Source organism: Eumetopias jubatus, unplaced genomic scaffold (genome assembly GCF_037043125.1).
Source record: "Eumetopias jubatus isolate StellerSeaLion01/CBP00866 unplaced genomic scaffold, mEumJub1_p1.0 scaffold_14, whole genome shotgun sequence".
Taxonomy (NCBI): domain Eukaryota; kingdom Metazoa; phylum Chordata; class Mammalia; order Carnivora; family Otariidae; genus Eumetopias; species Eumetopias jubatus.
This window is the reverse complement of record NW_028274820.1, coordinates 33,064,312-33,091,929: the sequence shown is the minus strand read 5'-3', so window position 1 is coordinate 33,091,929 and position 27,618 is coordinate 33,064,312. Positions and strand designations below refer to the sequence as shown.

General features: G+C 36.2%; 1 protein-coding gene across 6 annotated transcripts in view; it reads right to left on the bottom strand.

The window, feature by feature from the left end:
* RUNDC3B (RUN domain containing 3B) overlaps positions 1 to 25,641 on the bottom strand; it is a 121,483-nt gene extending 95,842 nt beyond the window's left edge. For 5 of the 6 annotated variants that reach the window (XM_088018437.1, XM_088018439.1, XM_028120385.2 and 2 more), the window contains exons 1-2: positions 25,487 to 25,608; positions 7,834 to 7,949 (exon numbers count right to left, since the gene is read on the bottom strand). In XM_088018437.1, the coding sequence (XP_087874563.1) occupies positions 7,834 to 7,949; positions 25,487 to 25,608 (238 nt within the window). Of the gene's footprint in view, positions 1 to 7,833; positions 7,950 to 25,486 lie in introns of all 6 variants that reach the window. The other variant, XM_028120382.2, reaches the window with a different exon arrangement.
* Positions 25,642 to 27,618: the final 1,977 nt, after the last annotated feature.

Sequence of the window (27,618 nt, the reverse complement as noted above, 5' to 3'; positions counted from 1 at the left end):
ATAAAGATGAACATGTGCCATAAATTTTAGTCTTTAGATCTCTTCAGTGAGCTTCAACTTTTTAAAACCATTTAAATAAATTTAGCTATTTTAAATGTGGTACATTGAAAGCAAAAACTGCAACTAACTAGGGATTAAACAATTAAGAGGGCATAGAAAAGAAAAAAACTGATAGTGGAAAAGAATATAAATGAGAAGAAGTCAACAACCTAAAGAGACCTACAAACACACACACACCCCACCTGGCCCAGGGTTTTTACTGGCAAAATCTAACAGACAATTCCAAACTTAATGGAAAATTCTTACAAAGAATTAAAAAAGATAAAACACCTCTGATTCATTTAGTGAAGATAATATAATCTTGGTAACAAAAACCAAAACAAGTACAAAACAGAAATTACACAGAACCAAAACTCCTACAGTATTATCAAACTAAATCCTAAATCTGGCCAAGTGTATTTAAACAATACATGAGGCTCAAATTGGATTTATCCCAAGAATATATTGATGATTTAACATTAGGAAAACTATCGATATAGTTCTTCACATTAAAAAATTAAAGGAGAATTCTGGTTCCAGACAAGATAAAGTAGATGTACTTTCCTTTTGCTAAACACAACTACAAACTCTGGACATTACACATAAAACAAGTATGAGAATATTCTGAAGATGGAGAATAAAAGGAAGACTGGTTAGGGACCTTGGAAGCCCAAAAATGACATAGCAGGTACATTTCCTTGTCTTGTATGTCCCAGACTCTGTGCTAGACACATTAGCAACCTGAAATAGGCTGACCTTCTCCTCCTAAGTGTTGTCAGTTAAATTTAATGGTGGAAACAAAAATTATAACACTCTAATGCGGTTCTAATCTTTTGTAGGGGGATATTTAAAGCCATTATATGTATTTTTCAAGTTTTCTATTTTAATTCCAGTATAGTTAACATACTGTTATATTAGTTTCAGGTGTATAATACAGTGATTGAACAATTCAATACATTACTCAGTGCTCCTCATGATAAGTATACTCTTAATTCCCATACCACCATTTCCTCTCTGGTAATTAAGCACTTGTTCTCTATAGATAGTTAAAAGTTTTTTTCTTGGTTTATCTCTTTGTTTTTCCTTTGTTCACTTGTTTTCTTTGTTAAATTTCACACGAGTGAAATCATAAAGTATTTGTCTTTCCTTGACTTATTTTTTTAGCATCATACTCTCTAGCCCCATCCATGTTTTTGCAAATGGCAAGATTTCATTCTTTTGTTTGTTTGTTCGTTTTTGTTAGAAAGAGAGTGATAGCTCAAGTGCAAGTGGGGGCAGGGAGAGGGGCAGAGGGAGAAAGAAAATCTTAAGTAGGCTCCATGCCCAGCGTGGAACCCCTGGCAGGGCTCAATCACACCATGCTGAGATCATGATCTGAGCTGAAATTGAGTTGGACGCTTAACCAACTGAACCAATCAGGCACCCTATTTTTTCTTGTGGTTAAATAAGAGCCATTATGTGTGCGCGTGTGTGTGTGTGTGTGTGTGGGTGGGTGGGTGGCACATTTTTTAAAAGATTTAATTTTTTATTTGTCAGAGAGAGAGAAATAGAGGGCAAGCACAAACAGGGGGAGCAGCAGGTAGAGGGAGAGGTAGGCTCCCTGCTGAGCAAGGAGCCCGATGCAGGACTCGATCCCAGGACCCTGGGATCATGACCTGAGCTGAAGGCAGACACTTAACTGACTGAGCCACCCAGGTGTCCCAATATATCACATTTTTCTTATCCATTCATCTATCAATGAACACAGGCTGCTTCCATAATTTGGCTATTGGAAATAATGCTACAATAAGCATAGGGATACACATATCCTTTCAAATTACTGTGTTTGTATTCTTTGGAAAAATACCCAGTAGTGTGATTACTGGATTATAGGGTAGTTCTATTTTTAATTTTTTAAAGCAATTATATTATCAATGGAGGAGAATGAAGGGAAATGAAGAAAGGTATGACTTTTAAATTTAAGACTGGAAATTGATGACATTCATAGACTGTAATAAATTATAGATATACAAAGTAGTACCTGGAGCAACCACTAAAAAATCTATACAAAGAGATGCACTCAAAAACAACATAGACAGACAAAAATGGAATTCCAAAAAACATTCAAGTAACCCACAGGAAGACAAGAAAAGGAAAACAGAGAAATCAAAAACAGAGAAAACAAAACTAAAAAATAAAATGGAAAGCTTACTGTATTTACTGTGTTCTTTCTTGCTTCTTTTATCATCTCATTTCTGCTTGAAGACAGTTCTCTAGCCAGTCTACTGGCAAAAAATTCCTTAGTTCTCCTTGACTTGAGAATGTCTAGATTTTCCCTTTATTACAGAAGGATAATTCTGCTAGATATAGATGTCTGTTTTGGCATTTTTCTCTTAGGAAGTGCTTCCATGGTTTCTGATGAGAGATCTGCTGTCATTCAAATTGTTTTTCCCTTACAGACAGGGTGTAATACTTCTGCTACTTTCAACATTTTCTCTTTGTCTTTATTTCTCAAAAGTTTAATTATAATGTGTCTTGGCATGAATTTCTTTGGATTTACACTATGATTCACTCAGTTTTTCAAATCTGTATGTTTACATCTCTTGACAAATTTGGGAATTTTCAGCCATATATTTTTAGCTCATTTTCAGTCCCTTCCTCTTTCTCCTCTCAGAGATACTCTGATGAAAAGAGAGTTAGATCTTTTGTTATAGTCCCACAGGTCCCTGAGGTCTGTTTTTTTTTTAATCCACCTTTTAATTTTAGATTATTTTTAGTCTTTGTTGTTTAGACTAAAAAATTTCTGTTTGTCTTCTAGTTCATGGATTCTTTTTTTCTAGATTTTATTTGTTTGACAGAGAGAGACACAGTGAGAGAGGGAACACAGCAGGGGGAGCGGGAGAGGGAGAAGCAGGCTTCCCACCGAGCGGGGAGCCTGATGTGGGGCTTGATCCCAGGACCCTGGGATCATGACCTGAGCCGAAGGCAGATGCTTAACGACTGAGCCACCCAGGAGCCCCAACGGATTCTTTCCTCTGTCCCCTCCATATTCCTGTTGAGCCTATCCATTGAGTTTTTTATTTTGGTTTTGTACTCTCAGTAACAAAATTTCTATTTGCTTCTTCTTTATATCTTCTATTTCTTTGGTGATGTTATCTACTTTTTCATTTGTTTTAAGCATGTTTGTAACTGCTCACTGAAGCATTTTTATCATGACCAATTTATGATTTTTGTCACTAACACTTAATACCTCTGACATCTCAGTGTTGCTATCTATTGACTGTCTTTTATCATTCAATTTGAGATCTTCCTGGTTCTTGGTATGACGAGTGATCTTCAAATGAAACCTGGACATGTTCATATTATAAGTCTCAGGACTTTATTTAAAACTTCTGTTTTCACTGGCTTTCTCTGACAGTTCTAGCAGGAGAAGGGCAGGTGTAGGGGGGCACAACTTCATTACTGCCAAGTGGAGGGAGAAGTCCACTTTTCCCAGTTGGCCTCCACTGACATTTGAGTGTGGGGAGCCCTCACTACTGCTGGGTGGAGGTGGGAGTCCAGGCTTTCTACATGGTCTCCACTGACAATGCACTGAGAGTAGTCTTGTTACTGCTGGGTGATGGTGAAAGACACAAGTCTCCAACAGGTCTCTTCTGACACAGCCTCAGGATGGCAGGGAAATGACCCCTCATTACTGCTGGGTGGGAATGGAAGTCCAGGCTCTTCATTAACATAGTGGGGGTGGGAGGTAAAATGGGAAGAGAAGGCTCACCATCAGCCAGGAGGGAAGAAGTCCAAGTTCTCTGCTTGACCCTCTCTGATACCACTCTGATGGTGGTGGTGGGACACTCTGTTATATCTCATGAGGAGGGAATTCTAAGTTCCTCATTTAGCTTTTTCTGGCCTGGGTGGGGGTGGTACCACACTTTTTCTGTGGCATTTGGCTAAAGTAGAGGAGGGAATGTCAAAGTGTTCCTCCTTGGGGCACCTGGTGACTTGATTAAGCATCTGACTCTTGGTTTCAGCACAGGTCATGATCTCGGAGCCATGAGATAGAGCCCTGCGTCGGGCTCTGCACTCAGTGTGGAGTCAGCTTGAGATTCTCTCTCCCTCTGCACCTCCTGCTCATGCTCTCTCTCTCTTTAAAATAAATAAATAAATCTTTTAAAAAATTAAAAATAAAAGTCTTTTGCCTAGCTTTCTGTACCTGATGTTTATAATCTATTGGCTTATCCAGTCTTGGCTATACAAGGCCATCAGAAAATTCAAAGAACCCATCAAGTCATTCCCGAAGTCTTACAGTCCCTAGGAAGTCTCCCTTCTTCTCTCTACCTTTTGGAGTCTTCTTTTATTTTTTATACTAATGTCCAGGGTTTTAGATATACTTAGTGAGAGAAATAGGGAAAAGTATGTCCCCTTCATCTTTAGGAGTTCTCCTAAATTTCTTTTTTATAGCCAGTTCATCCATCTCTAAAGTGGATGACAAAGGAAATAATACTGTATTTATCCCTAGCAAACCTGTACACAGGCAACTCATCAGAGAACTAAAACATAAAATAAGGAATAGTTCAATTTTTAAAAAACTATGGGATTTGATGGTCTTAATTTCAGTGTGAACCAAAAGTGTGATATGGGAATCAAAATGTCAGTGTAATCTTAAGTTCTGAACTAATACAGAGTTCATCTCTCTGAAGCACTTTACTCAGCTCTTGAGTATCAGATTTTAAGAGCAATACTAATAAACCAGTGATAAACCAGAAGAGTAAGATAGTGGTGGTTCCAGAATGTTGAAGGAAGTAGAGATACATTACCTAGGAAAAAGGGGGACTGAGGAGAAAGGGCTATATAATAGCAATCTTTTAATATTTGTTAGGCTCAATACTGAAAAAAGTGGCAGAAAATAGATCAAAGCTACTCAGAGAGGTTGGCTTTATTTACATAAGATTTTTCTAAGAATCAAAACTGCCTCAAAATGTGATGAATTGCTTTACTATCCTAAGTTTCCACACATCAGAAGTATTAAAACAAAGACTGTATGTCCACCAATCACAAATATCGTTGAGTGGATTGCTTCAGGAGAGAACCTAGAATAATTTTTAATGTGCGATTCATGGCGCTACCTGAAGTGGTGCTATGGAGTTGTCGGGTGGGGTACAACTTCCGCTGAGCAGGTAAAACGCCCAATTTCCCCAATCTGCTTCAACAAGACATTCCACTTACACACCCAGCATCTATAGTTGCTTTTATTAGGGCAGGTGCAGATGGGGTAGAGAGAAGGATGATACTTTAAAAAAAATAAAAGTCCAAAAATTAGTGAAGATCTGAACTGAGGTCTCTTTGAATTCTATATTTTCTGATTATTAGTTCCTAGTTCTCAGCTATATTCCAGGAAAGTACGATCATCATTTTACTGCATAATAACTGCAAACAGGATTAATGTATGTCATTTTAAAAGTTTCCTTTTCCTCAATTATGGGACTTTTAAAATGAAAAAAGCAATAACTGTTTCGGGGCACCTGGGTGGCTCAGTCATTAAGTGTCTGCCTTTGGCTCAGGTCATGATCCCAGGGTCCTGGGATCGAGCCCCGCATCGGGCATCCTGCTCCGCGGGAGGCCTGCTTCTCCCTCTCCCACTCCCCCTGCTTGTGTTCCCTCTCTCGCTGTGTCTCTCTCTGTCAAATAAGTAAATAAAATCTTTAATAAAAAAAAAAAAGAAATAACTGTTTCAAGTTTTCCACATTACCTGTGTCACTAGAGCTTATTTTCTGCCTGGGGGTGGATTTTATCTTTCTCTGAAAAATTTAATATTTAAACTAAATGCCCTTTTATTTAAAAAATAAAAAGTAGCTGGAGAAAAGTATATCTCACAAACCCACAAAGTTATACATTTTAAATTTGTACTTCTATAAAGACAAACACTGGAAAATTAGCTGTTATATACTAAATTTTAGGTGTACTATCAAAATAATCATATAATTTCTCCAAAAATAAAAGCAATTTGCTATGTGCTAGAATACTAAAATAATATATGGAAGTCGGAAGTCTGTAGACACTTGAGTCTTTAAAATACTTCATCTCAAAAGTTAAAGATCATTTCATGATTCATATCTATACTAACCACAGCGACCACATTAGTCAATCTACAGAAACTTTTTTTAAGAGCATATTTTAAATTACTAATTTTACTTAGCGTAAAAAATTAACACAAATTCCACTGTATCATCATTTTTACTGTCTTAGTCACACTAGTGGAATTCTTATCCATAAATCAATTAGGGATTCTATTTTCAACATGGTAGTTCACTGGCTTCTCAGAAATGACACTCACTCTTAAGTATTTCTAAAGGTCTATCATCTAGATTTTGCTGAGGCAGGACTCAAAAGATGGCAGGCTAGTGTGCAGGAGGGGTCCACGTATGTGGTCATGAGTCACTCAGCATGGAAATCTCAACATGGCCTGTTTTCTGCTGACAGCTGCTTATGTATTTCATGAGTGAATCATATGCTAAATAGTATACTGAATTAAGGGAACTGAAGTATTATGATAAAATATTTGTGAACATTAAGGTACACCAAGGTCTACTGTGTTGCATCTGTTTTTTAGTCATGTATTATTTATAAATTTATATATAAAATTTTTAAATTTTATCACCACACAATATAGTAACCCAGACAGTATCTCAACATACTCTCCTATCCTTTGCTTTTATAAAAACTTATTTTCATATAAAAGGTAACATTAATGGCAGAAAATTTAGGAAATACAGAGCAGCAAAAATAAGAAACATAACTTTTTAAATGCAAAATAACAAACTTTTAACAGAAAAGCATCAGTGATTTTATGGACCTCATTTTAAATTGCAAAAGGTTGACTGAGTCCAGATTTTGTTTTCGTCTGTAATTAAATTTAACCCTTTGTTATAGGCCCACAGGACTGCTCAACGGATTTAAACATCTACGAGTAAAACTTGAGGCTTTCACCATCAAAAAGCATAGAAAATTATCCTTTAGCTTAAATTTGAGATTCTAATAAGTTATATTACCAAAACAGATTACTGATTTGAAACTATACCATTAAGATAATAAAGTTAATAAAAGGTTAAGTGAAAACATCTGATGATCAGGTTTCCTTTAGGAAGACAAGATAATGGAATTAATGTAATAAAGTTATTATTTATTACTACTAAGAATTATGCTACATAATGTTTCTTGGTGTTAATCATCTATATTTTACAGGTATTTTTAAAGTAAACATATTTTATAATTCTGAGAGACCACTGCTCCCATCTTACCTTCTAAATTTTAAGAGATTTATCTTTCTAATATAAATATATTTACTGATTTATTTTAAAACCATAGTTGAGCATATTTTTTTACATACTTCTTTTAACTATTTATGGTGAAAAATTTTTCAAAGATTCCAAAGTTTAATGAAGTAGAGATTAAGCAAACAAACTTAATGCCTGGACGCTTCTTTGTAAGTTGGTTAAAATACCATCCAGTAACCTTCAAAGATGGGCTACTGTTTAATTTAAGCTTTCATTTTAATTACTTACGGAAAGTGACTCTGCTCCCTGTATGAGACACTTAATGCACTCAACACTTTTAATGCACCCTGGCATAAACTGGAGAAAAGAAATTCATTTCCAGGGACAAAGGATAGGTCAAAAGATTAGGCATTCCAAAATCAGTTTTATGTTTCTCAAGATGAAATATGGCTATTACCTAAATTATACCAGACTGTGTGGATTCTAAAATTTCAAGCTTATAAAAAAGAAAGTTGTTGTGAGACTAAAAATACATTAATTCTGTTACCTTTTAGCCGGTGACTTAGAATCTGTTCCAAAATAGCTGCAAAATTGTTAAATTCAGGAGAAGAATCATCAATTGTCTCAAAGCAGGACCGATCAATCAGGGTCTTCACAGAAAACCTGTGAAAAAAAGAGTTGATTCATTCACTTAAGTAGGAAAAATGGAAAGAAAGCCATCTGGGGAAGTATTATAAAAATACTTTATAAGTATTATATATACTGAAAACTCTACTTATTAAAATTTTCTCTGTGAATAGAAAATTTTACATAAATATCAGGCTTTTAGTTATATATTTACTATCTATTGAACACAATAAGACTTAGGATTAGCTCATTGTCTTCACAGACATTAAAATCAGAATTTAAAAATGACCTAAATTATTAAATCCAAAAACTCAAAAGCTACTATACTGCTTATAAGAAATTTAAGTGTCAGATGCAAATGCTTTTAAGAGTTTGAATACAAAATTGAATGAAACAGGATGCAAGTATGCATGAAGTGTAGATCCAAAGTTTTTATGGGCTTTATAAAAAGGAAAAATTACACATCTGTAGAGTGTGCTATATTTTTCCTTCTTATCAGAATGTCCTTTGTCTGTTTTTGACTGTCATAATCAATGTGTTTTCCAAGACAGCTCAAATGCCACCTCTTCAATGAAGAATTATCTTTCTCCACATTCCTAGCACAAGCATTTTGTTTGTACGGACCTTTAAGAGACAATTACAGTTTATCTTACTGCTGTTATCTGTAGTATCTATCTCACTAGAATATAAATTCCTTCAGGGACATACATATAAATGTGCAGAAACATATCTTCTGCACATTTATATCTTCCTCAGCTTCAGCACAGAGGACAATGCCTTGAACACTGTTGTCAGTAAGTACTTGTTGATTTATTAGTAAGCCCCATTTTGAAAGAATAGCAAAGAAACATTTACATGCCCATACCATGACAAGACAAAAAAAAGTTTATGATTGTTGACATGTAACAACATTCATGTCACCGGCATCAAAGTTGGGATGGTTCTGTTCTAAGACAGGACAGTTCTGTCATCTCAAGCAATTGCCTCATGCCATCCTTTATAGTCATACCCTATAAAGGGTGACAAATGAGTGCCTAAGTAAGGACAATCAGTGAGGAAGGAAGCAATGGGGAAAACTATGAGAGCTGTTAGTAATTAGAAATGTAAACTATGAAGGAGATAAAGGAGTACAAACTATTTCTTAGGTTTTAGGCTTGTTGGTTATACTATTCAATAGGGACAGAAAATAGAAGAGATAAGTATAAAGGGTAATATAAAGAGATTTGTGTATATGATTACACCTAAAAACTCTACACTAAAAACTCTCTTCATCGCCAGTTATAATGTGTAGGGGAATGAAAAAAAAAACCAGTAACACACTTATATAGTACACTATGATTTAAAACATTAGAAATACTGAGAATTTAAGGGTTTTCTTTGTAAAAAAAAAAAAATTTACCAACAGTAGTTTGAACAGTGCTTGTGTTCTTACTGTATAACTTAAAGATATGGACCGAGCATATTTTCTATGCCTTGGCAAATTATTCCTTTCTAAGTATGGACCAGTTTCCAACATTTTATCCTTTGCACCTTCAATTGTGAAAATCTGAAAGAGGCCCTATAATGTGAAGTAGCTTGCCAGCACCACTTCTGCTGGGACCTCCTTTTTGTCATAACCACTCTGTTCATTTATATCAATACATTCACCTTCACTAAGTTCCTCTGGCTGCATACCTAAATTCCCTTGAATAGCAGCAGTGTCAGTATTCCCATGATTAACTCTTTCTTTCTTTCTTTTTCAAGATTTGTTTATGTTAGAGAAAGAGAGCACCAGCGGGAGGGGCAGAGGGAGAGAGAATCTCAAGCAGACTCTGCGGAGCTTGATCTCAGGACCCTGAAATCACAACCTGAGCCAAAACCAAGAGTCAGATGTTTAACTGTGCCATCCAGGAGCCCTTGTGATTAACTATTTCTTCTATAATTCCACTTGAGTTCAATTCAAATTTCACTTCCAATGTCAGCACTTTCTGTTTCTTCGCCACATTTTCATCTTTGTTGGTCAGTTCACTCTTTCAATTATCCATTTTTGTAAAACATCATGTGGGTTTATCACCAAGACACAAGGAAGCAACACAACTACAGGATTTGATTTCTGTGCATCGACTAATAACACATGAACAGTGACCAATGCTAGGCAGACTTAGAAAAAAGAGATGTGACTGGTCACTGATCATGATGTGCATTTGTTATTAACACAGTGATCTGTAGACTAAGGTGCCAGCAACAAAATTTTATTTTATGCAATTACTCACAGTTCATATATCCCAGTAGTCAAACTCAAACTGTGTTATTATACGCCTGGTATTAACTGAATTGTAGTAACTGAAATAGTACATATTGGAACTGTGCAAAGTGAGGACTACCCAATTTATTAATTACAAACAGAAAAATTCATTACATGTTAGCATAATAATGTATTTTATAAAATGTGTCTTTTCCAAAACAAAAAATTAGCAAAAATAGCACTGTTGTACCTCTTTGTAAATATCTTTAATGTTGTGTTGAACAGAAGAGAATAAATCCTCCTATCTGCTTCTGTATTCAAGTTATTTTAATATTATACACCATGTAGCCTCTGGAAAACTCCACTGCACACTTGTTAAAGAATGGGAACATAAAAGGCAAATACTGTCTTAGAACTATTAAAAAAATAATTTCTGACCTTTTGGACCTCTGAAGGGGTGAGTCCAGGAGCACATTTTGAGAACCACGACCTAAAGCATTCTTAGTATGTAATTAAATAACATTTCTCTTAGAATACTAGTAATTATATATTCTTGAGAGCACTGAGAAAATAATTATTCAAATAATTTTCAGTCTTCTTTGGTCAGGACAAATAACTTTGACAGCGGTGGATTAACGTTCAGTACATGGTACTATCTATAACTACACCTAGGACTCAAAGGTGGAAGCCATTATGTAAAGAAAAAATAAGAACAGCTAAGAAAGAAGCAACACTGATGAAGTGGTCTCTGGTACCTAAAAGATAGTCAAGTTAGATAAATATCAGATGTAATGCATGAATAAATGAATAGAAACAAAAAGAAGATAAACAGATAAACCAGATTAAAAGGGACTTGAAAACTTGTTTTTGTTTCCTATGTCCATCTCACTGGTAATACAGGAGAAAAATGATATGCTGCCATTCCTTAGCAAACTTTTAATAAGAATAAGTAAGTATAATGTTCTTATTCAGTAAGAGATTGAAAAATGTTCCTAAAATGAATAAGCAAAACCCCTAGTTTGGTTTTTGACCTAAATAAAAGGAAACTTTGTAATGTTTTAATCTTTCCCTCCAATCTTCATTAGGTAGGACTCTACAATCACATTCAAGGCAGAAGTAATCTATCGCTTTAAAAAATTATGGCATTTAAGATCATAATGCACATCAGTGAAATGAAGTGAAAATTTTACTTAAAGATAAAAATAACACAGTATTTATTTCATCAAAAAGAGCTAGGTTTGAATGTTCAATTTCTTTTTTTTAAATAGATATTTATTTATTTGACTGAGAGAGAGAGAGAGAGAGCGCGCGCAAGCTGGGGGAGCAGCAGGCAGAGGGAGAAGGCGGCTTCCTGCTGAGCAGGGAGCCCGATGCGGGACTCGATCCCAGGACCCTGGGCTCATGACCTGAGCTGAAGGCAGATGCTTAACCGACTGAGCCACCCAGGTGCCGCTGAGTATTGAATTTGTACATATAACAATCTGATAAGATTTTAGTCACTAATGTCCTCCAGGAATAATACAAAATCCTAACAAATTATCTACATTGTAAATTATAACAGGAAGAAAGGCCATGGATATTAATACATATATTTTTGTAGCACCAAGAGCCATACATGCATCAGTCAATAGTCAATAAAATACATGCATCTTTTTATCATGTTACCAGTAGCTTATATTCCTACAGAAGACACTGTGTGCATGACAAAAACCTAAAATGGTAAATCTCAGAGTACTAAATTACTTTTAATCCAACACCTGAATAAAAATAAAAACAAAAATAAAAACAAAGTCCAAATATCCTAAAGCATACCCTTAGACACAAGTTCTGTTATTTCCAAGCATGAAGATATTTAAGGGTGAGAAAGCATTTTAAATATTTTATTATATGAAGATTGATAAGGAAAAAAAAGAATGTTTCCTGCCTTTGCTTCATCATTTACATCCTACTCCCCTTCCACCAACACAAACCAAACCTCAGAAGGTAACCTAGTTCCTTAGAATGCATGTTTTACTTCTACGAGCCAAGTCTTCCCACTCAGCACTTAGTTCTCTAGAATCATGCAGCTAGCTCCATCATGCCAAAATAATGAGAATCTTTTCCTCCCTAACACAGTAACTAAGATGTGCTATAAAAACCAAACCTGTAAAAAGAATTTCAATACATCTAAAAAAATATCACACAGATGCTGAGCTATTTCCTGATAATGATGACATTAATATTAGTCATCTATTTCCTGAAGAGGACTGATTTTAAAATAATGAAATGACAATTTGATGAATGTCTAAAAATACCAAATCAAGGCTAAGTAACAGCTTTTACATAAGAATTAAAAATTCAAAAATGTTCATAAAAGGGTTGTATAATTAAGCACAAGTTTTAAAATGTCTCTGTCTAAACAGATTCTCTTTTCCACTTTCAATGCCCAAAGAAAATATTTGTTGGGTCAGAAATAGACAAGAATGATTGTGAATAAAACATTCAAACCTAAGAAAGCATGAACTTCCTTTTTATCTTTGGCAACATACCAAGAAAAATGAGACAGTTACCAAAACTATGTTTAAAAAATCTTCATTACACTACATTAAACTAATTCCACCCATGTCATAGATTTGTAACATAATTTTAACTATAAATAATTAAAAAAGTAAAAATGTGACAACAAAATAAAAAAATTATTACTCTGTTAAACTCTACATTATTGGAAAGAAACTATTAAGAAGTGGAAATCCACGTTTAATATTTAAGGCTCTGCATTAGTAATACATACATATATATTTACATATATGCAGAGTGATCGAGTAGGAAAAAATATATTCCCATTCCCTTACAATAAGCAAACATGCTTCAAAAACCATAAATTTCAGGGTGCCTGGGTGGCTCAGTTGGTTGAGCATCTGACCCAATTTGGGCTCAGGTCATGATCTCAGGGTTGTGAGATGGAGCCCACCTTCGGGCTCTGTGCTGGGTGTGGAGCCTACTTAGGATTCTCTCTCTCTCCCTTTCCCTCTGTCTTCCCCCTACCCCCCGCCACTCTCTCTCCCTCTCAAAAAGACAAAAAAAAAAAAAAAAACATAAATTTCACACAGAACAGATTTTTTTTACCTATACCATTAAATCTCTTTACCACAAAATTATATCTGAAGATAACCAAAGTATATAAAAGCATCTAGAATCATCACATTTCAAAACTAAAAGGATTTCAGAAAAGTCATTCATAAGTTGTATTTTTAAGTAGAACATTACTACCCAAATCCTGAGATAGAATTCTTTCCACTATTTCACACCAAAATTACAGAATTCCTTACAAGTTTATTACTGCTAGTAGTCTTTATCAAAGGGGCAGGTAACTATCTTCTGCCATTAATATAATATCCATTATCAATAATCAACAAGGACATGGATGCCTGAAACAGGATACAATTTACCCAAATATAATTCATATCAGTAACTGTAGATAATAGCTTATTTCCTTTCTTATATTTTACACCAGAAACTCAAAAAATCTTTTAGAATCAGAAATTTGCCTTTTTTTAAGTATTATGAAAGTAAGAATTCCCAAAAATCATGTATATTTCACTCTTTAATTTTTCTATAATTTTAATCTTTTTATAAGAAAAAAATTCTTTACACATATAATTTTAGCAAGAGTCTGCAACTACTACCACAGGCCAAATCCAACCTGTTGCCAGTTTCTATAAATTAAGTTTTATTGGAACACAGGAAAAAAAATGTCCCAACCAATTTCTTTGAAATGGTAGCCTAAGTCTCTTATTAGTGTTTACTATCTTTAAAATTCTTACCCTATATAAAAATTAAAAGGAGAGAGAAAAGTGTATTTTAAAATATTTTCCTCACCTGTACTGACAAAATTTCTTTTATTTTTCAATTAAGCACCTGTGAAGTGCACTATTTTATTTATTCATTTATTTATTTTTATCACGTTCAGTTAGCCAACACACTACATCAAAAACTAATAATGTACTATATGTTGACAAAATTTCCTTTAAAGAGAATTGTTAACCTAAGTACTTTAAGGATGAGATACCATATAATTAACATCTTGTATTGCTATATAAGCAGACTGATGACAACAGATTTCCCAACATGAAAAATAACATTAGTGCAGTATCTTAAAAAAAAAAGGATAAGACAAAATTTTCCAAAAAAATAAACATCGAAAATCAGAAAGCTATCAAACCAAGAGAACTTCCCATCTTAACATAAATTAATTCATTAAATCTCTTACATGAAAGAACTCCCAATTAAAATCATTTTAATAAAGAATACTTTATACCCTTGGACCACATATCCTTCTGGAATCCAAATGCTCTTTATCCAATAACAGACGAAAATATTCAAGTAACATATTTTAACATCGGTAAACTATGTAGTAAACTAGATACAGCAGCAATACAGCAATAGGAAGAACTGGGGCTTTAATATCAGAAGGCCTTGGATTCACACCTGGCTCTGCTGTTATCCATTCCTGTCAAGACACTTAACCTCTCTGAACCTCACTTTCCTCAGTAATCAATTACCAAATTATTGTGAAGATTAAAAGAGATAGCATACATAAAGTGTTTAATTTTTAACTTACACAAAAATTACTAAGTGTTAGCACATATCCTCTTGCTTTTTAGAGCATCAGCATTTCACTGAATAACATCTAAGCACAGAAAAAGAGGCAAGAATTTCAAGTGTCTGTATGTAAACTGATTTTCTAAAGGACTTAATAGGTAGCAATCATGGTTTATGAACACCAGAAATGCTAAGAAAATGAAGGTTCCCATTTTCTGATTCTATGGCTCAAATACAAACACATATACCCACACGCGATTTAGAACCAGTTCATATGTAGCCACAGACACTGAAGGAAGCACATAAGGAGAAAGCATAGGTTTTGAAATCAGATATATTTGGGTTTGAATTCTGGCAATGTTAGGCTTAACTATAAAATAAATCTGATTGAAATAGAAATTGCTTCAATTAAAGAATTTTCATTACTAGTCATAAATGTTCATCTAATATTTTTCTTCCAAAAAGCATATTCTGCATGTATGACATAAATTAATATATTTTCCTCAGATGTTAAACACAGATGTTTTATGTTTTTAATTTTATTAAAATTTTAACATATATATGTGTGTGTGTATATATATATAAAGTTTTTACTTATTTGTGAGAAAGAGAAAAAGAGCACAAGCAGGGGGAGCTGCAAGTAGAGCAGGCAGAGGGAGAAGCAGGCTCCCCACTGAGCAAGGAGCCTGATGCAGGACTCAAACTAAAACTCTAATATCATTAGAGATTAATCATTAGGGTGACTTTTAAAAAATAAGTGATGATGATTCTTCAATTCAACCTTCAACCTTATTTTGGAAATGGTCATCCACTACTATTATTCTTCAGTAGTTATAATTACCTCATTTGATAAACATGCCTACTATGTACTAAATGCTGTAAATAAACTAGATGCTGAATAAACTATGATTCCAGTGTTTGAGAAATTCACATTCTAGTAAAAGACAAAATGATAATTAGATTACAGCATAACTGGTGCTATATTTATTTATATAAGCTATTCCAGAAAAGACTTCAGATTGCTTATGGGAGCATATAAAATACCATCAGTTGGCTGTATAAATTAAAACTGGGGAAGATGAAAAATGTGGGAACAGACTAAGGAGGATGGAGTAAATGGTGGTAGACCAATGCTCCCACAGAGTACAGCTAGAAAAACTGGGAGAAGGGGGAGGAATTACAGAAATCATATGTTTGAAGCCTGCAGAGAGAGAGTGGCTGAACAGTATGAATTAGAGAGGTAAAGACTCCAGAAAGAGGAAAGCTCAAAAATCAGTGGGCTGCTATAGTTGGCTTTTACCCAGGAATGTCCGCCAATTCTGAGTGTGGCAGGGTCTAACTCCCACAAAAGGCTGCTAGCAGGGAACAGAAAAACCAGGAAAGCTTTTGAAGGAGACCTCGGAAGGCCTCAAACACCTTCTTGTCATCAGAAGACAAAAATCCTAATCAGAAAGCCTCTGATTAACAGAATAAAGCATCTGGTAGTTCCAGAAGACAAAATAATTGTTTAGGACTACCAGAGAAAGGGTGCTGAAAAATATACCAAACATAGTTTGAAAACCCTGGATGGTCAGGGGCAAATGAAAGGCTGAGCAAGACTTCCCAGGGTTGATATCTAGCCTGGATTTGGCACCATCCCTGACTAGATGAAGGTGATCAGCTACCACTCTATCTTCCTGAGGAAGATAACATTAGTAAAGAAAGTGAGCATTACCCTATATTATGAGCCATGGGCACTAGTATGCTTCTGACCACATTTTCTTCAAATTGACAGGTGCACTCCACCTGTTTACTCCTCTGTGGTCTTTTTCTACTATATGTTATGTTTTAACATAACACTTTTGACACAATGGTTGACAAAAGGGTAAGTACAATAGCACTTAGAGAACAACAAAAGTCCTGAAAAAAATTTCATATATACTATCTGGCATTCAATTAAAAAAATCTAGATGTGCCAAAAAATAAGACTACATGACAAAAAGAGGAAGAGAGAAAACACAATAAAAAGATGTAAGATGATACAAATATTCTAAATTAGTGATAAGAACTTTAAGGTAACTATGATTAATATGATCTAGGGAAGACAGGAAAAGATGGATATAGATAAAAAGATATGTATTTTTATAAGAGGATTAGTCTATTAAAAAAGAATCAAATAAAAATTCTAAAACCATCTGAAATTAAAACTCATTTAATTTACTCAGTAGATGAGAAACAGAAGACAAGATTAATGAAAAGGAAAAGAAGTCAATAGAATATATATAAAGTGAAGCAGAGAGAGAATAAAGAAGAGCCGATACAGAAAAGAAAGAACATAAGTCAAAGTGGAGCCTGGTAAAATTTAACACTCATGTAATTGGAGTGTAAAAAGATAATAGCCAAAATTTTTCCAAATCTGATGGAAGAACAGCGACAAGGGTAAATATGTAGGTAAATGCAAATGTGTATTGCCTGAATATCAAGTATAAAATACAGCAATAAAAGAATCTTGCAGAATTTAAAATATATGTAGACTTAAAATGTCCAAGATGAGAAGGAATAAATGGTTCTAACACTACTGGGGAAGCAGCTGGAGTTATATTTATGTTACACTGTGATAAATCAAGTGTAACTGCAAAAGGATAGGAATCTAACATATATACAGAACAAGAAAAAAATTTATGACTAACAAGTTCATTGAGAGAAAAAGTGGAATAGTGGAATAAATAAAAAATACTGATTTATAAGAAGGCAAGGAAAAAGAAAAAAATAAACATAAAACAAAGAGTAAAATGGGAGCTATAAACCCAAACACAGCAACATTAAATGTAAGTGGGCTAAATACTCTAAATAAAAGATTAGATAAAACCCCAAACTCAATTCTATCCTGCCTACAAGAGACACTGCAAATTCAAGGACAAAAAGATTAAAAGTTAAGGATGGAAAAAGATACACCATACAAACATTAACTGAAAGAAAGCTGTTTTAGCTATATTAATAGCAGACAAAATAAACTCTAAGGCAGTAACAGTATTAGAGATAAAGAAAGACATTTCAAGGTGACAAAGGAATCCAACCCCTATGAAGGATCACAATTCTTTTTCTTTTTTAAAGATTTATTTATTTATTTGAAAGAGAACATGAGCAGGAGGGGCAGAGGGAGAGAGAATCTGAAGCAGAGCTGGATGCAGGGCTTGATCTCATGAGCCTGAGATCACGACCTGAGTTGAAACCAAGAGTCGGATGTTTAACTGACTGCACCACCCAGGCGCCCCAAGAGATCACAATTCTAAATCTGCACACACCCAGTAATAAAGCAACAAAATATTGAAAGCAAAAATGACAGAACTAAAGGATGAAATAGACAAAGACACACTCAAAGACAGACTTTAACACATCTCTCTCAAAATTAGATACAGTAGGCATATAAAAAACTAGTAAGGATAAAGAAAATATGAATAACACAACATACTTAGATACAACTAACATAGACAGAACATGCAACCAATGACAGAATACATATATATTGTTCAAATGTACATGAAATATTTATCAAAATTAACCATATGCTATATCATAAAGCAAGCATAAACAAAATTTCAAAAGTTTGAAATCTTTCAGAGTATGTTCTCTATAAGTATAGTGGAATCAAGTTAAAAATCAATATCTAAAAATAACTAGAAAATCCTCCACTGTTTGAAAGTTAAATAATAAATTTTTAAATAACCCATGAGTCAAAGAAATCCCAACAGAAATTAGAAAACATTTTAAACTAATTAATAATAAAGATATAACATTTCAAATCTTGTGAACAATCTCCAAATAATGCCAAACAGGGGCATATATTAGAAAATGAAGAAAGGCTGAAGAACAATTATCCAAATTCCCATCTCAAGAAGTTAGAAAAAGAACAGGAACTTAAAGTCAAAGAAATAATAAAGAAACCAATGGGTTAAGAAATAAATGTATGGCAGAGAAAATGAACAAAGCCAAAAGTTGACTTTTGAAAAGACACATTAAATTCATAAACTCCTGGCCAGAAAAAAAATGGAAAAAACAGAGATTAGCAATATCAGTAAAGAAAATGGAAAATTACTATAACTTTTTTAAACAATAAAAAGATATTAAGATATTTGAAAGATCTTAAGAATAAGTTTGGTAATATACATGAAAAACTCACTGAAGCCTGATTTGAGAAGAAACAGGAAATCTGAATTGTACAGTGTCTATTAAATAAATTGAATCTGTTACTAAAAGACTTCCCACAAAGACAATTAGCAGTTCAGATTTCTTCCCTGGTGAATTCTTTCAAAAGTTTAAGAAAGAAATAATCTAATGTTATACAAATTCTTCTACTGAAGAGTTATTTCCCAACTTGCTTTATAAGGTCGGATAATCTTTATGACAAAACTAAACAAGGACACTGTAAGAAAGAACAATTACAGATAAATCTCTTCCATGAATATATATGTGAAAATCCCAAATGGAATAATAACTCATTGAATGCAAAGATCTGTAAAAAGGATAATACAGTACAACTGTTTTTATTCCAGAGTAGTTTAACCTTCAAAAGTCAATCAATATAATTCACTACATAAATAGGAAAAAAAGGGAGATAAATTATGTTTATTTTGATAGACAGAAAAAAACATGTGATTGCAAACATCTACCTCATGGTAAAAAATTTTTTTAATTTTATATTAATATGTTATGTTAGTCACCGTATAGTACAGCATTAGGTTTTGATGTAGTGTTCCATGATTCATTGTTTTCAAATAACACCCAGTGCTCCATGCAATACATGCCCTCCTTAATACCCGTCACTCGGCTACCCCATCCCCTCACCCCCTTCCCCTCTAAAACCCTCAGTTTGTTTCTCAGAGTCCATAGTCACGGTAAAATGTTTTCTGCAATACTCTGGTCCTAGCCAGTGCAGTAACACAAGAAAACAAAGGCATGAAGTTTTAAATAAGTAGATGACATGACTGTATTCAGAGTTTAAAAAAATAAAAAACTGCAGAAAATCTATTAGAATTAATAAGTAAATCTGGTAAGATTACTACAAGACAAATATTTTAAAAGGTTGATTTTATGTCTATATATCAGCAAAAAAAGAATAAAATTTAATGTTACAATATAAAAATATAAAAGAATAAGTTTAAAAAGGGATGTATATATACATTCCCAACTAGAAACACTTTTGAGAAAAACTTCAGAATATTTAAATACATGAAGGGTAATGTTCTTTTTCTTGACCTGAGTGTTAGTTACAATGTAGTGTCCTCTTCACAAAAATTCACCGACCTGTACACTTACGCTATGTGCACTTTCTGTATACAGATTATAAATCAATAATAATTTATATGAAAAATGTGGAAACAAAGTAGAGCTAAGAATAATGCTAAATGCATTACTCCCATGTTCTATGTATCTTTTAGAGCTTGGCCACAAATTTAACACTAAAATTTCTAAAGCTGTATAAGAAAAAAGAAGTTGTCAGTTACACATTTGTGTCCAGTCCAAATGCCTAGAGATACAATTCTTGGCACTAAAATAAGACAGCTATTTCTCATAGAAATCTTCACAAAATGATATGACATGATAAACAACGTCCCTGACAACAACTTCAAGACCTTCTGTGACGGTTTTTCCTGATGACACACAATATAGGCTGATGGAAACTTACCAAGGCATAATTGTGAAAAAGCAACTGGTGATAGGAGTGTGTGAAGCAATGCTGTCTACATACCCAGCTGCTTTGTGATCATGTGGATCAGCTCAGATATGTATCTCCTAAACTTGTAAGACTGAATACATGAGTGGATAAGCGTCACATATTCCCCCTTGAATATCCAATCTTTCATCTGAGCTTCTGACATTTATCAATCAGCAGTGAAGTTAAGATAAGCAGTGAAGTTGGGGCGCCTGGGTGGCTCAGTCGTTGGGCATCTGCCTTTGGCTCAGGTCATGATCCCAGGGTTCTGGGATGGAGCCCCACATTGGGCTCCCTGCTCCACGGGAAGCCTGCCTCTCCCTCTCCAACTCCCCCTGCTTGTGTTCCCTCTCTCGCTGTGTCTCTCTCTGTCAAATAAATAAATAAAATCTTAAAAAAAAAAAAAGATAAGCAGTGAAGTTAAGATAAGCAGGGAAGGGGCGCGTGGGTGGCTCAGTTGGTTAAGCAACTGCCTTCAGCTCAGGTCATGATCCTGCAGTCCCAGGATGGAGTCAGGGAGTCTGCTGCTCCCTCTGACCCTCCGCCTTCTTGTGTGCTCTCTCTCTCAAATAAATAAAATCTTTAAAAGATAAGCAGGGAAGTTACATGTGTGGAGGACAGCTATGCTCCCTAAGTTGAGTAGGAACTCATTTTAGCTAGGGGAAGAGATAATGACCTTTTATGAATGCTGAGAAGCTTATCCAGGACTAATAGCTGAAAAGATGATCATGCTACCTCCATCATGAATACCTACTATCAGAGCTCTTAACAATTCTTAGAAATGATACTGAACCTGCTCCAAAAGAATACAACTGAAAATGTTGATCAAAGACCAAACCCAAAGTTCTGCCACACAGAGCATGACTAAAAGAGCTTTAGCTAAAAATAGAATCACTGTAGCCAAGGTATGAACAGTCTCATGAGGCATACCCAAGCAAATAGTACAAGGAAAGTAAGTCACTCAATTTGAAGTTCTTTAAAGGATCATACTGCCAATCATACTAACGTTTTCCTTATCTGCAGTTCACCCACTAAGTTCAAACATAGGAAGAGACATTTTTTCTAATTATTCATCAACTAAAATGTTAAGTTCAGAATGCTAAAGCTCACTTATTTAACCGAGGCCTCTGGTTGCTTTTTTTTTTTTTTTAACACATGATAAATTTACTTATCCGCTTTCCTAGTTCACAGCCAATTATAATAAGCACATGAGGATAGGAAGCACAAAGGAAAGAGCTGCTAGAAACAGGCAGAGTTGTAAGAAACATAGATAACTTGGTGGGAAGCAATAGTAGAATGCAAAAGCAGACAAAAAACTTTAAACACACAATCTTCTGGGGCCATGCTGCAAAAAGCTCTATGCATCTCAAGAGTCCTCAAGGACAGCCACTGCATAGGACATATTCACAGAACCAGATTCAGAGTGAAATCCTCAATAAAGATTCTATTATTCTTTACAGAGTCTTTTAAAAGAAGGTAGGGAAATATGAAATCCATTTTTAAAAGTGATTCACCCAAAATGTTTTAAATAATAATATTTATTGTGGCTTAAATTTAAACACTTAAATTATAAGCTTCAGTTATACAGAAGACTGCACTCCACAACTAATGCTGAGTAGAGCACTATAGTTGATGGGAGAATTTTAAGCTTAACTCAAACATTAGTAACATGGAAAATAGAAGCACCTCATTTCCTGACTACACTGGAAAAATAAGGCCCTATTGTTACTTGAAATAACATTCAAATTATGAAATAATATCTTCACCTACAGAAAACCAAGAATAACTATGTACATCTTATTAGAAGTACTTTAATTTTGAAAACCATCATTTGTCTCCACTCATCACACTTTCTCCTTAAGTGGCTCTTGTTAATCCTTTCTATCCACAAGACAGGAAAATTATGACTGTGAGGAGTTTCTCTTAAGGAATTGATTGTAAAAGTTAAACAAATGTTATATTAAAATCTGATTATGCATGTAAAAACTATATACTTTAATAACTTTCTCATAAACCAATGTTGACCTACAGAAAGAGACTTTCCATTTTAATTCTTTGTCAACAGAAGTAAAAGCAAAAGAATATGTAAGTTTTTCAATAAAATGTGAAGCTTAAAAATGACAGAAAAATGACTAATAATGCACCTGGTTTTCTATAGATGAAAAATAGAGATTTAAAAAAGCCTGCAGGACTTTAAAAAATTAATTTTTCAAAATTCTAAACGGTAAAGAATATGCAGGGAAAATACTAGTTGGTACAAAGAGCCAAAATCAGTCTATGAATATTTTGGAGTTGAATGTGGAATATTTAGAGGCCTCAATGACTTTCTCTCCTCACTACTTTCTTTCCACCACAATCTGTAAAAAGCATGATAAAATAGTACTAAGTACCATACAAGTATTTTTAAGGCTACAATACATAAATGTTCAATAGAACAAAAACAAGAGACAAAAGAATTACATACATAATCACAATGAATCGAAATTCAATTCAATTCAGGTCCTGACTCTCTTACCTAACCCAGCAACCCACTTCAAAAGTTCCACACCATAACAATACTGTTCTTGTACAAGACTTTATACCTAAAGAATTGCTTAGTTACATAATAAGGCTTTAAAACAAAGCTGAAAATATGCCTAAGTTGTGTAAGGGATAAAGAAAAGCATTATATCACATAAATATTATAGATACAGTAGAATGATATGAGGTGGTTGGGGGGGGGTATTTTGTTTTGATTTGCATTGGTAAATTATTCACAAGTTTTCTAGAGCATCAGTAGGGAAACATAAAATGGGAGGCAAAGTTCAAAATGTTTTTCTTTAGAGGGAAAAAGGCACATACCTCATCTAGCTATCATTAAATATATGTCTACCATTACCCTGCTCATATTTGGGGAAATTCAAAAGAAAATATCAACACATTTTATTTGAAGTCTATTATTAGTTTTAGGGCTGTTATTGAAGGTTACTAATGATGTAGGCTAAGATGATTTTACAGATGTGAAAACTAGATAATGAGATGTTTGCATGGCTTGTTAAAGGACACAGAACTCGTTAACGACAAAGTAAACTTAGAACTCAAACTAAACCAACTTCTTCACAACTTAAATATCAAATCACCTCTAACTTGATATATAAAAATTAAAAAATGAATTCATTAAGAGACAAGGGTAAGATACCACAATTTGGTAACTCTGAAAGGCAAAGAAACATAAATGCACAAATATTGATTTGTTCAGGCAGAGCTACTTAAAACATACAAATGGCCTAGAATGACTTTTTTCCAAAAAGTAAAAGCCTTTTAGACAAAGCCTATCAAACAGATCCCATTACTATTGAGATGGATGATAATTTATATAAATCACCAACTCTTCGTACATGAAGAACAGCCTTAGTAGTAAATCCAAATACACACGTTGAAATCTAAGCCAGAAATTGAAATTTATTTTAGTTATAACACTAAATTTATGTGTAAATTATACCTGAGGTCAGCACTTATATTCATTTTGCAATAGAAAATAATTATTCAAATAAAATTAATGAAAATACAGCAAGCCCGGACAGCTGTCCACACAAATCAGTGTGATATGACTGAAATTTCTTAAACATAACTTAAAATGTTATTTAAATAAGGTTGAGATACAAGTCCTTTCTTCTGGCCTGCCTCAGATGAGGGAGCAGATGAACATCAAGTAACCTAAAATCAGCCAGGACAAAAATGGAGAAGCAAGAGTACCCACCCTGAAATTATTCATTCAATAAATATAGCATTGGATGCTATAGTGTGAAGAATTAAAAAAAAATTAAAAAGACAATTGAGCAAAAAACTGTCCTGTGAAGTTTAACTGTGAGGGAGCTTTTATGAAATATATTACCCCAAGAATGCTGGATCCTGCTTGAGATGATCATCTTTTTAAAAAAATAAAATAATAATCTTTAATATATGTAAGATAAATCAGGTTTGATTATTGTTCTCTTTTCCTAACCTAAAAAAGGAAGATTTGCCTGGATTTAAAAAAATTTAATACCTGTCTTCCTCAAAAGGTTGCATCCTAGACAGCACAAGTGGTAAATTAAACCAAGTCCACATTATTTTATTGTTTACAGCTCAAAGTGCCATACAGTTAGGGAGGCAGGTCTTCCTGCTATTTAGGCAAACATCTGTAATGGTCCAGGTTAAAAAACAAAAACAAAAAGTCACTCAAAGTTATTGAATATAACTCCTAGCATAAATATCTGTGTGCTGCGACAGACGCTTGACACATTTTTACACAAGAAGAAATACACAGAAATGGAAAAGGAGGAAAAGGTGTCATTTCTTAATTATTAGAGGATAACCGATGGTTGCTGCTGAGGTGTTTGGTGAAAAATCAGTTATTTCTGAATACAGATACTAATTATTCCCTTTATGTTTCTATATTTCCTAGAGTAAAGGAATACTACATTTATAATTAGAAACTCTTTAAGGAAAGGCAGACTTGGAATAAAACACTGACACGAAGACTAGGTATCCTCCACAAGTCCCACTCTTTATAACAACTGCAGAAACTGCACTAGCTCTGCAATTTAAAAGTGGAGAGAAAACACACACACACACACACATACACACAAGGCAGGCTTGTAGTAGACCCTCAATACTGGTGGAATGAAATAACTGAATATATGCGTAAACAAGCCAAAACAAAAACAAAATGCATTCTGATTTTGAAACAACACAGTAACGACTTTACCAAAAGCTGGCTGACAGCTTAATGAGCCCTAAATGAAAGAGCTTTTCCTTTCTGTCCTCCTCTCTTACTCTGACACTAGAAGACACATTCAAAACAAATCCTCCCCCAGCCCCGCCCCAAGCCTTATCCTCGCTCGTCTCTGAAACTGTCGGAAAGTCCGGGGCCTCGCGGTGCCCAGACCCCGGCCCCTCTGAGGGCGCTGGCGCCCGCGGACACGCCTGGTGCGGCAAAGCCTGGGACCACGGGCCCCCCAGTCTGCGGGACCCCCGGGGACTCGCGCCCTCAGCTCTCAGCCCTCGGCGCCGGCGGCCCCCTCCCCTCGCTGCGAGCTGCGGGCCGAGCCGTACCTGCACACCGTGATGAGGTTCCTCCTCTCCACCGCAGCATTGCGGGCGCTCAGGCTCTTCTTGCCACCGCCGCCGCCCCCGCTGCGGCTCCCGCTCAGGCCCCCCAGGCTCCGGGAGGCCATGGCGGGCTGACCCCCTCACCCCTTTTGTCTGCTGCGACCCCTCCCGCCCCCACACCTGCTCCCCAATGCGCTCGCTCGTTTTGCGACCGTGGGGGCACTGGAGGGTCGTGGGGCAAGAAGCGGGGACCGACGGAGGGTGTGGAAGACCGCGGGGGAACTCGTACCGAGGCACTGACGGCTCGCGCTCCGTACCCAAGCTCCACACACACACACAGACACACACTCACACACACTCACGCGCACACAGGCACGCACCTCCCCCGCCCTCGCGCGCGCCGCCGACCGCAGGGCGGCGCGTGCGGGGCGGTGTCGGGCGCTCCCCTGCTTCCCGAGGGATCTCGGCTGCCAGCACGCGCGCGTGCCCGCCGGCCCGCACGCCCTACCACCCGCCTTCGGCCGCCACTCGCACCCCAGGCGCGACTGCTGCGGTGAGGCCACGGGCCTCGCGCGCGCAGCCCCGCCCTCCCTGCACCTATCAGGCCAACGCAGTCCACCTGGAGCCAATCGCGGCACGCGAGGGGCGGGGCCGGCCGCGTGGCTCCTTAAAGTAACGTGCTCGAGCACCGCCCCGGCGCGTGGGCAGCTGTCAAGACGCCGGGCTCGCGCTCGCAGCCCGCGTGCCGCAGGCAGCCGGCACGCAGCGGAGCAGCGCTGCAGTTTGCACGGGGATTGTGGGATGCGTGGCGCGGGAGAGCTCCGGGAGGAATGCTGATCGTTGCCGGGAGCCCAGCTTTAACTGCTGGGATCTCTAGCTTTAGCGGCTGATCTTTTTCACGCCGGAAGCCTATTCTCAGGTCCACAGCCCCGAAGATGCAGCAGCCCGGCGCTCGCAACAGACCCAGGACTTGACTCCCAGGAAAAGAGCAGGATTCCTTTTGTCCTAACTCCCTCTGGTCTGGAAAACAGCCACAAATAGCCGGGGGAGGGAAACTGCCTGTAGAATATCGTCCTTGGGCGTCTGATGGCGGGATTTCTTGACCGTCCACGCCACGTCGCTCCTCCCTTAGCCTCAGCACGTCCTGCAGCCAGGACTGACCGCTCACTTGAGAACGAGCGCGGTCCTGATGTGCACCCTTCTCCGGGCCTAGGCAGAGACCCCGGAACTGGGTGAGGAACAGTGAGTCTAGGGGCAGTTTGGGCCTTGGCTTCTCTGGGCTGCTCCCGGAGAAGAGTGCCGCCCTGGTCGCGTGTGCTTGGAATCTAGCGCCCACTTTGCAACGCTTCTTCACCCTCCGGCCTTACCAGCAGGAAGGTCCTAGCCTCTGCCGCATTCTCCGGCACTCACCTAAGTGGCCGTCTATCTCCCTTTGCTCAGATTTCAGAGTGAAATCCCTAACTACTGTCCCCGTGGAGCCTAGCATGGTGCCCCGCATACAACAGGTTCTCAATAAATGTTCGTTAACTGTAACTTGAAGTTACATTTAGCATTATTTTACTGTAATTTTACAATTTCGGTAGTTCCAAAATTCTTATTACTTCCACCTCTGGTTTTGAGGTTTCTGTCAAAGAAGATCGTTATAGAACATACAGTTTAGTATAGATATCCTTGTATTTTGTGTATATTATACAAAGGAGGGACTGGCTCTATGTTGAACGCTTAAAAAACAGTTTTGTATAATAAAGCTGTAGATGACTAATATTTGAGTTTGTAAAAAATTTTAAATCTCTTAAAGTCATTATGGCAAAAACAGCCCCTTTCAGCTACTAAGTCTAATCATAGTAGAATAAAGATCTGTGTGGGGAAAAAAATATTTGTCTCAACTAACTTACTGCAATAAACATTAACACATTAAAATTAGAGAAAATAACTTAGACTTTAAACTTTCTGTTTCACAATAATAAAAGCAGGAGGGTTTTCTATGTCGGTGCACTTGTTCCCAAACATCTCTTGTCTTCTCCATGGTAACATGGATGCTTTTAAGGAGAGTTGCTGTTCTAGAAGCTCCAATTAACTTGTTTCCTCTTGCTACACCAACAGTTTGAATTCAGAAGTAGCCATCAGGAAACAGA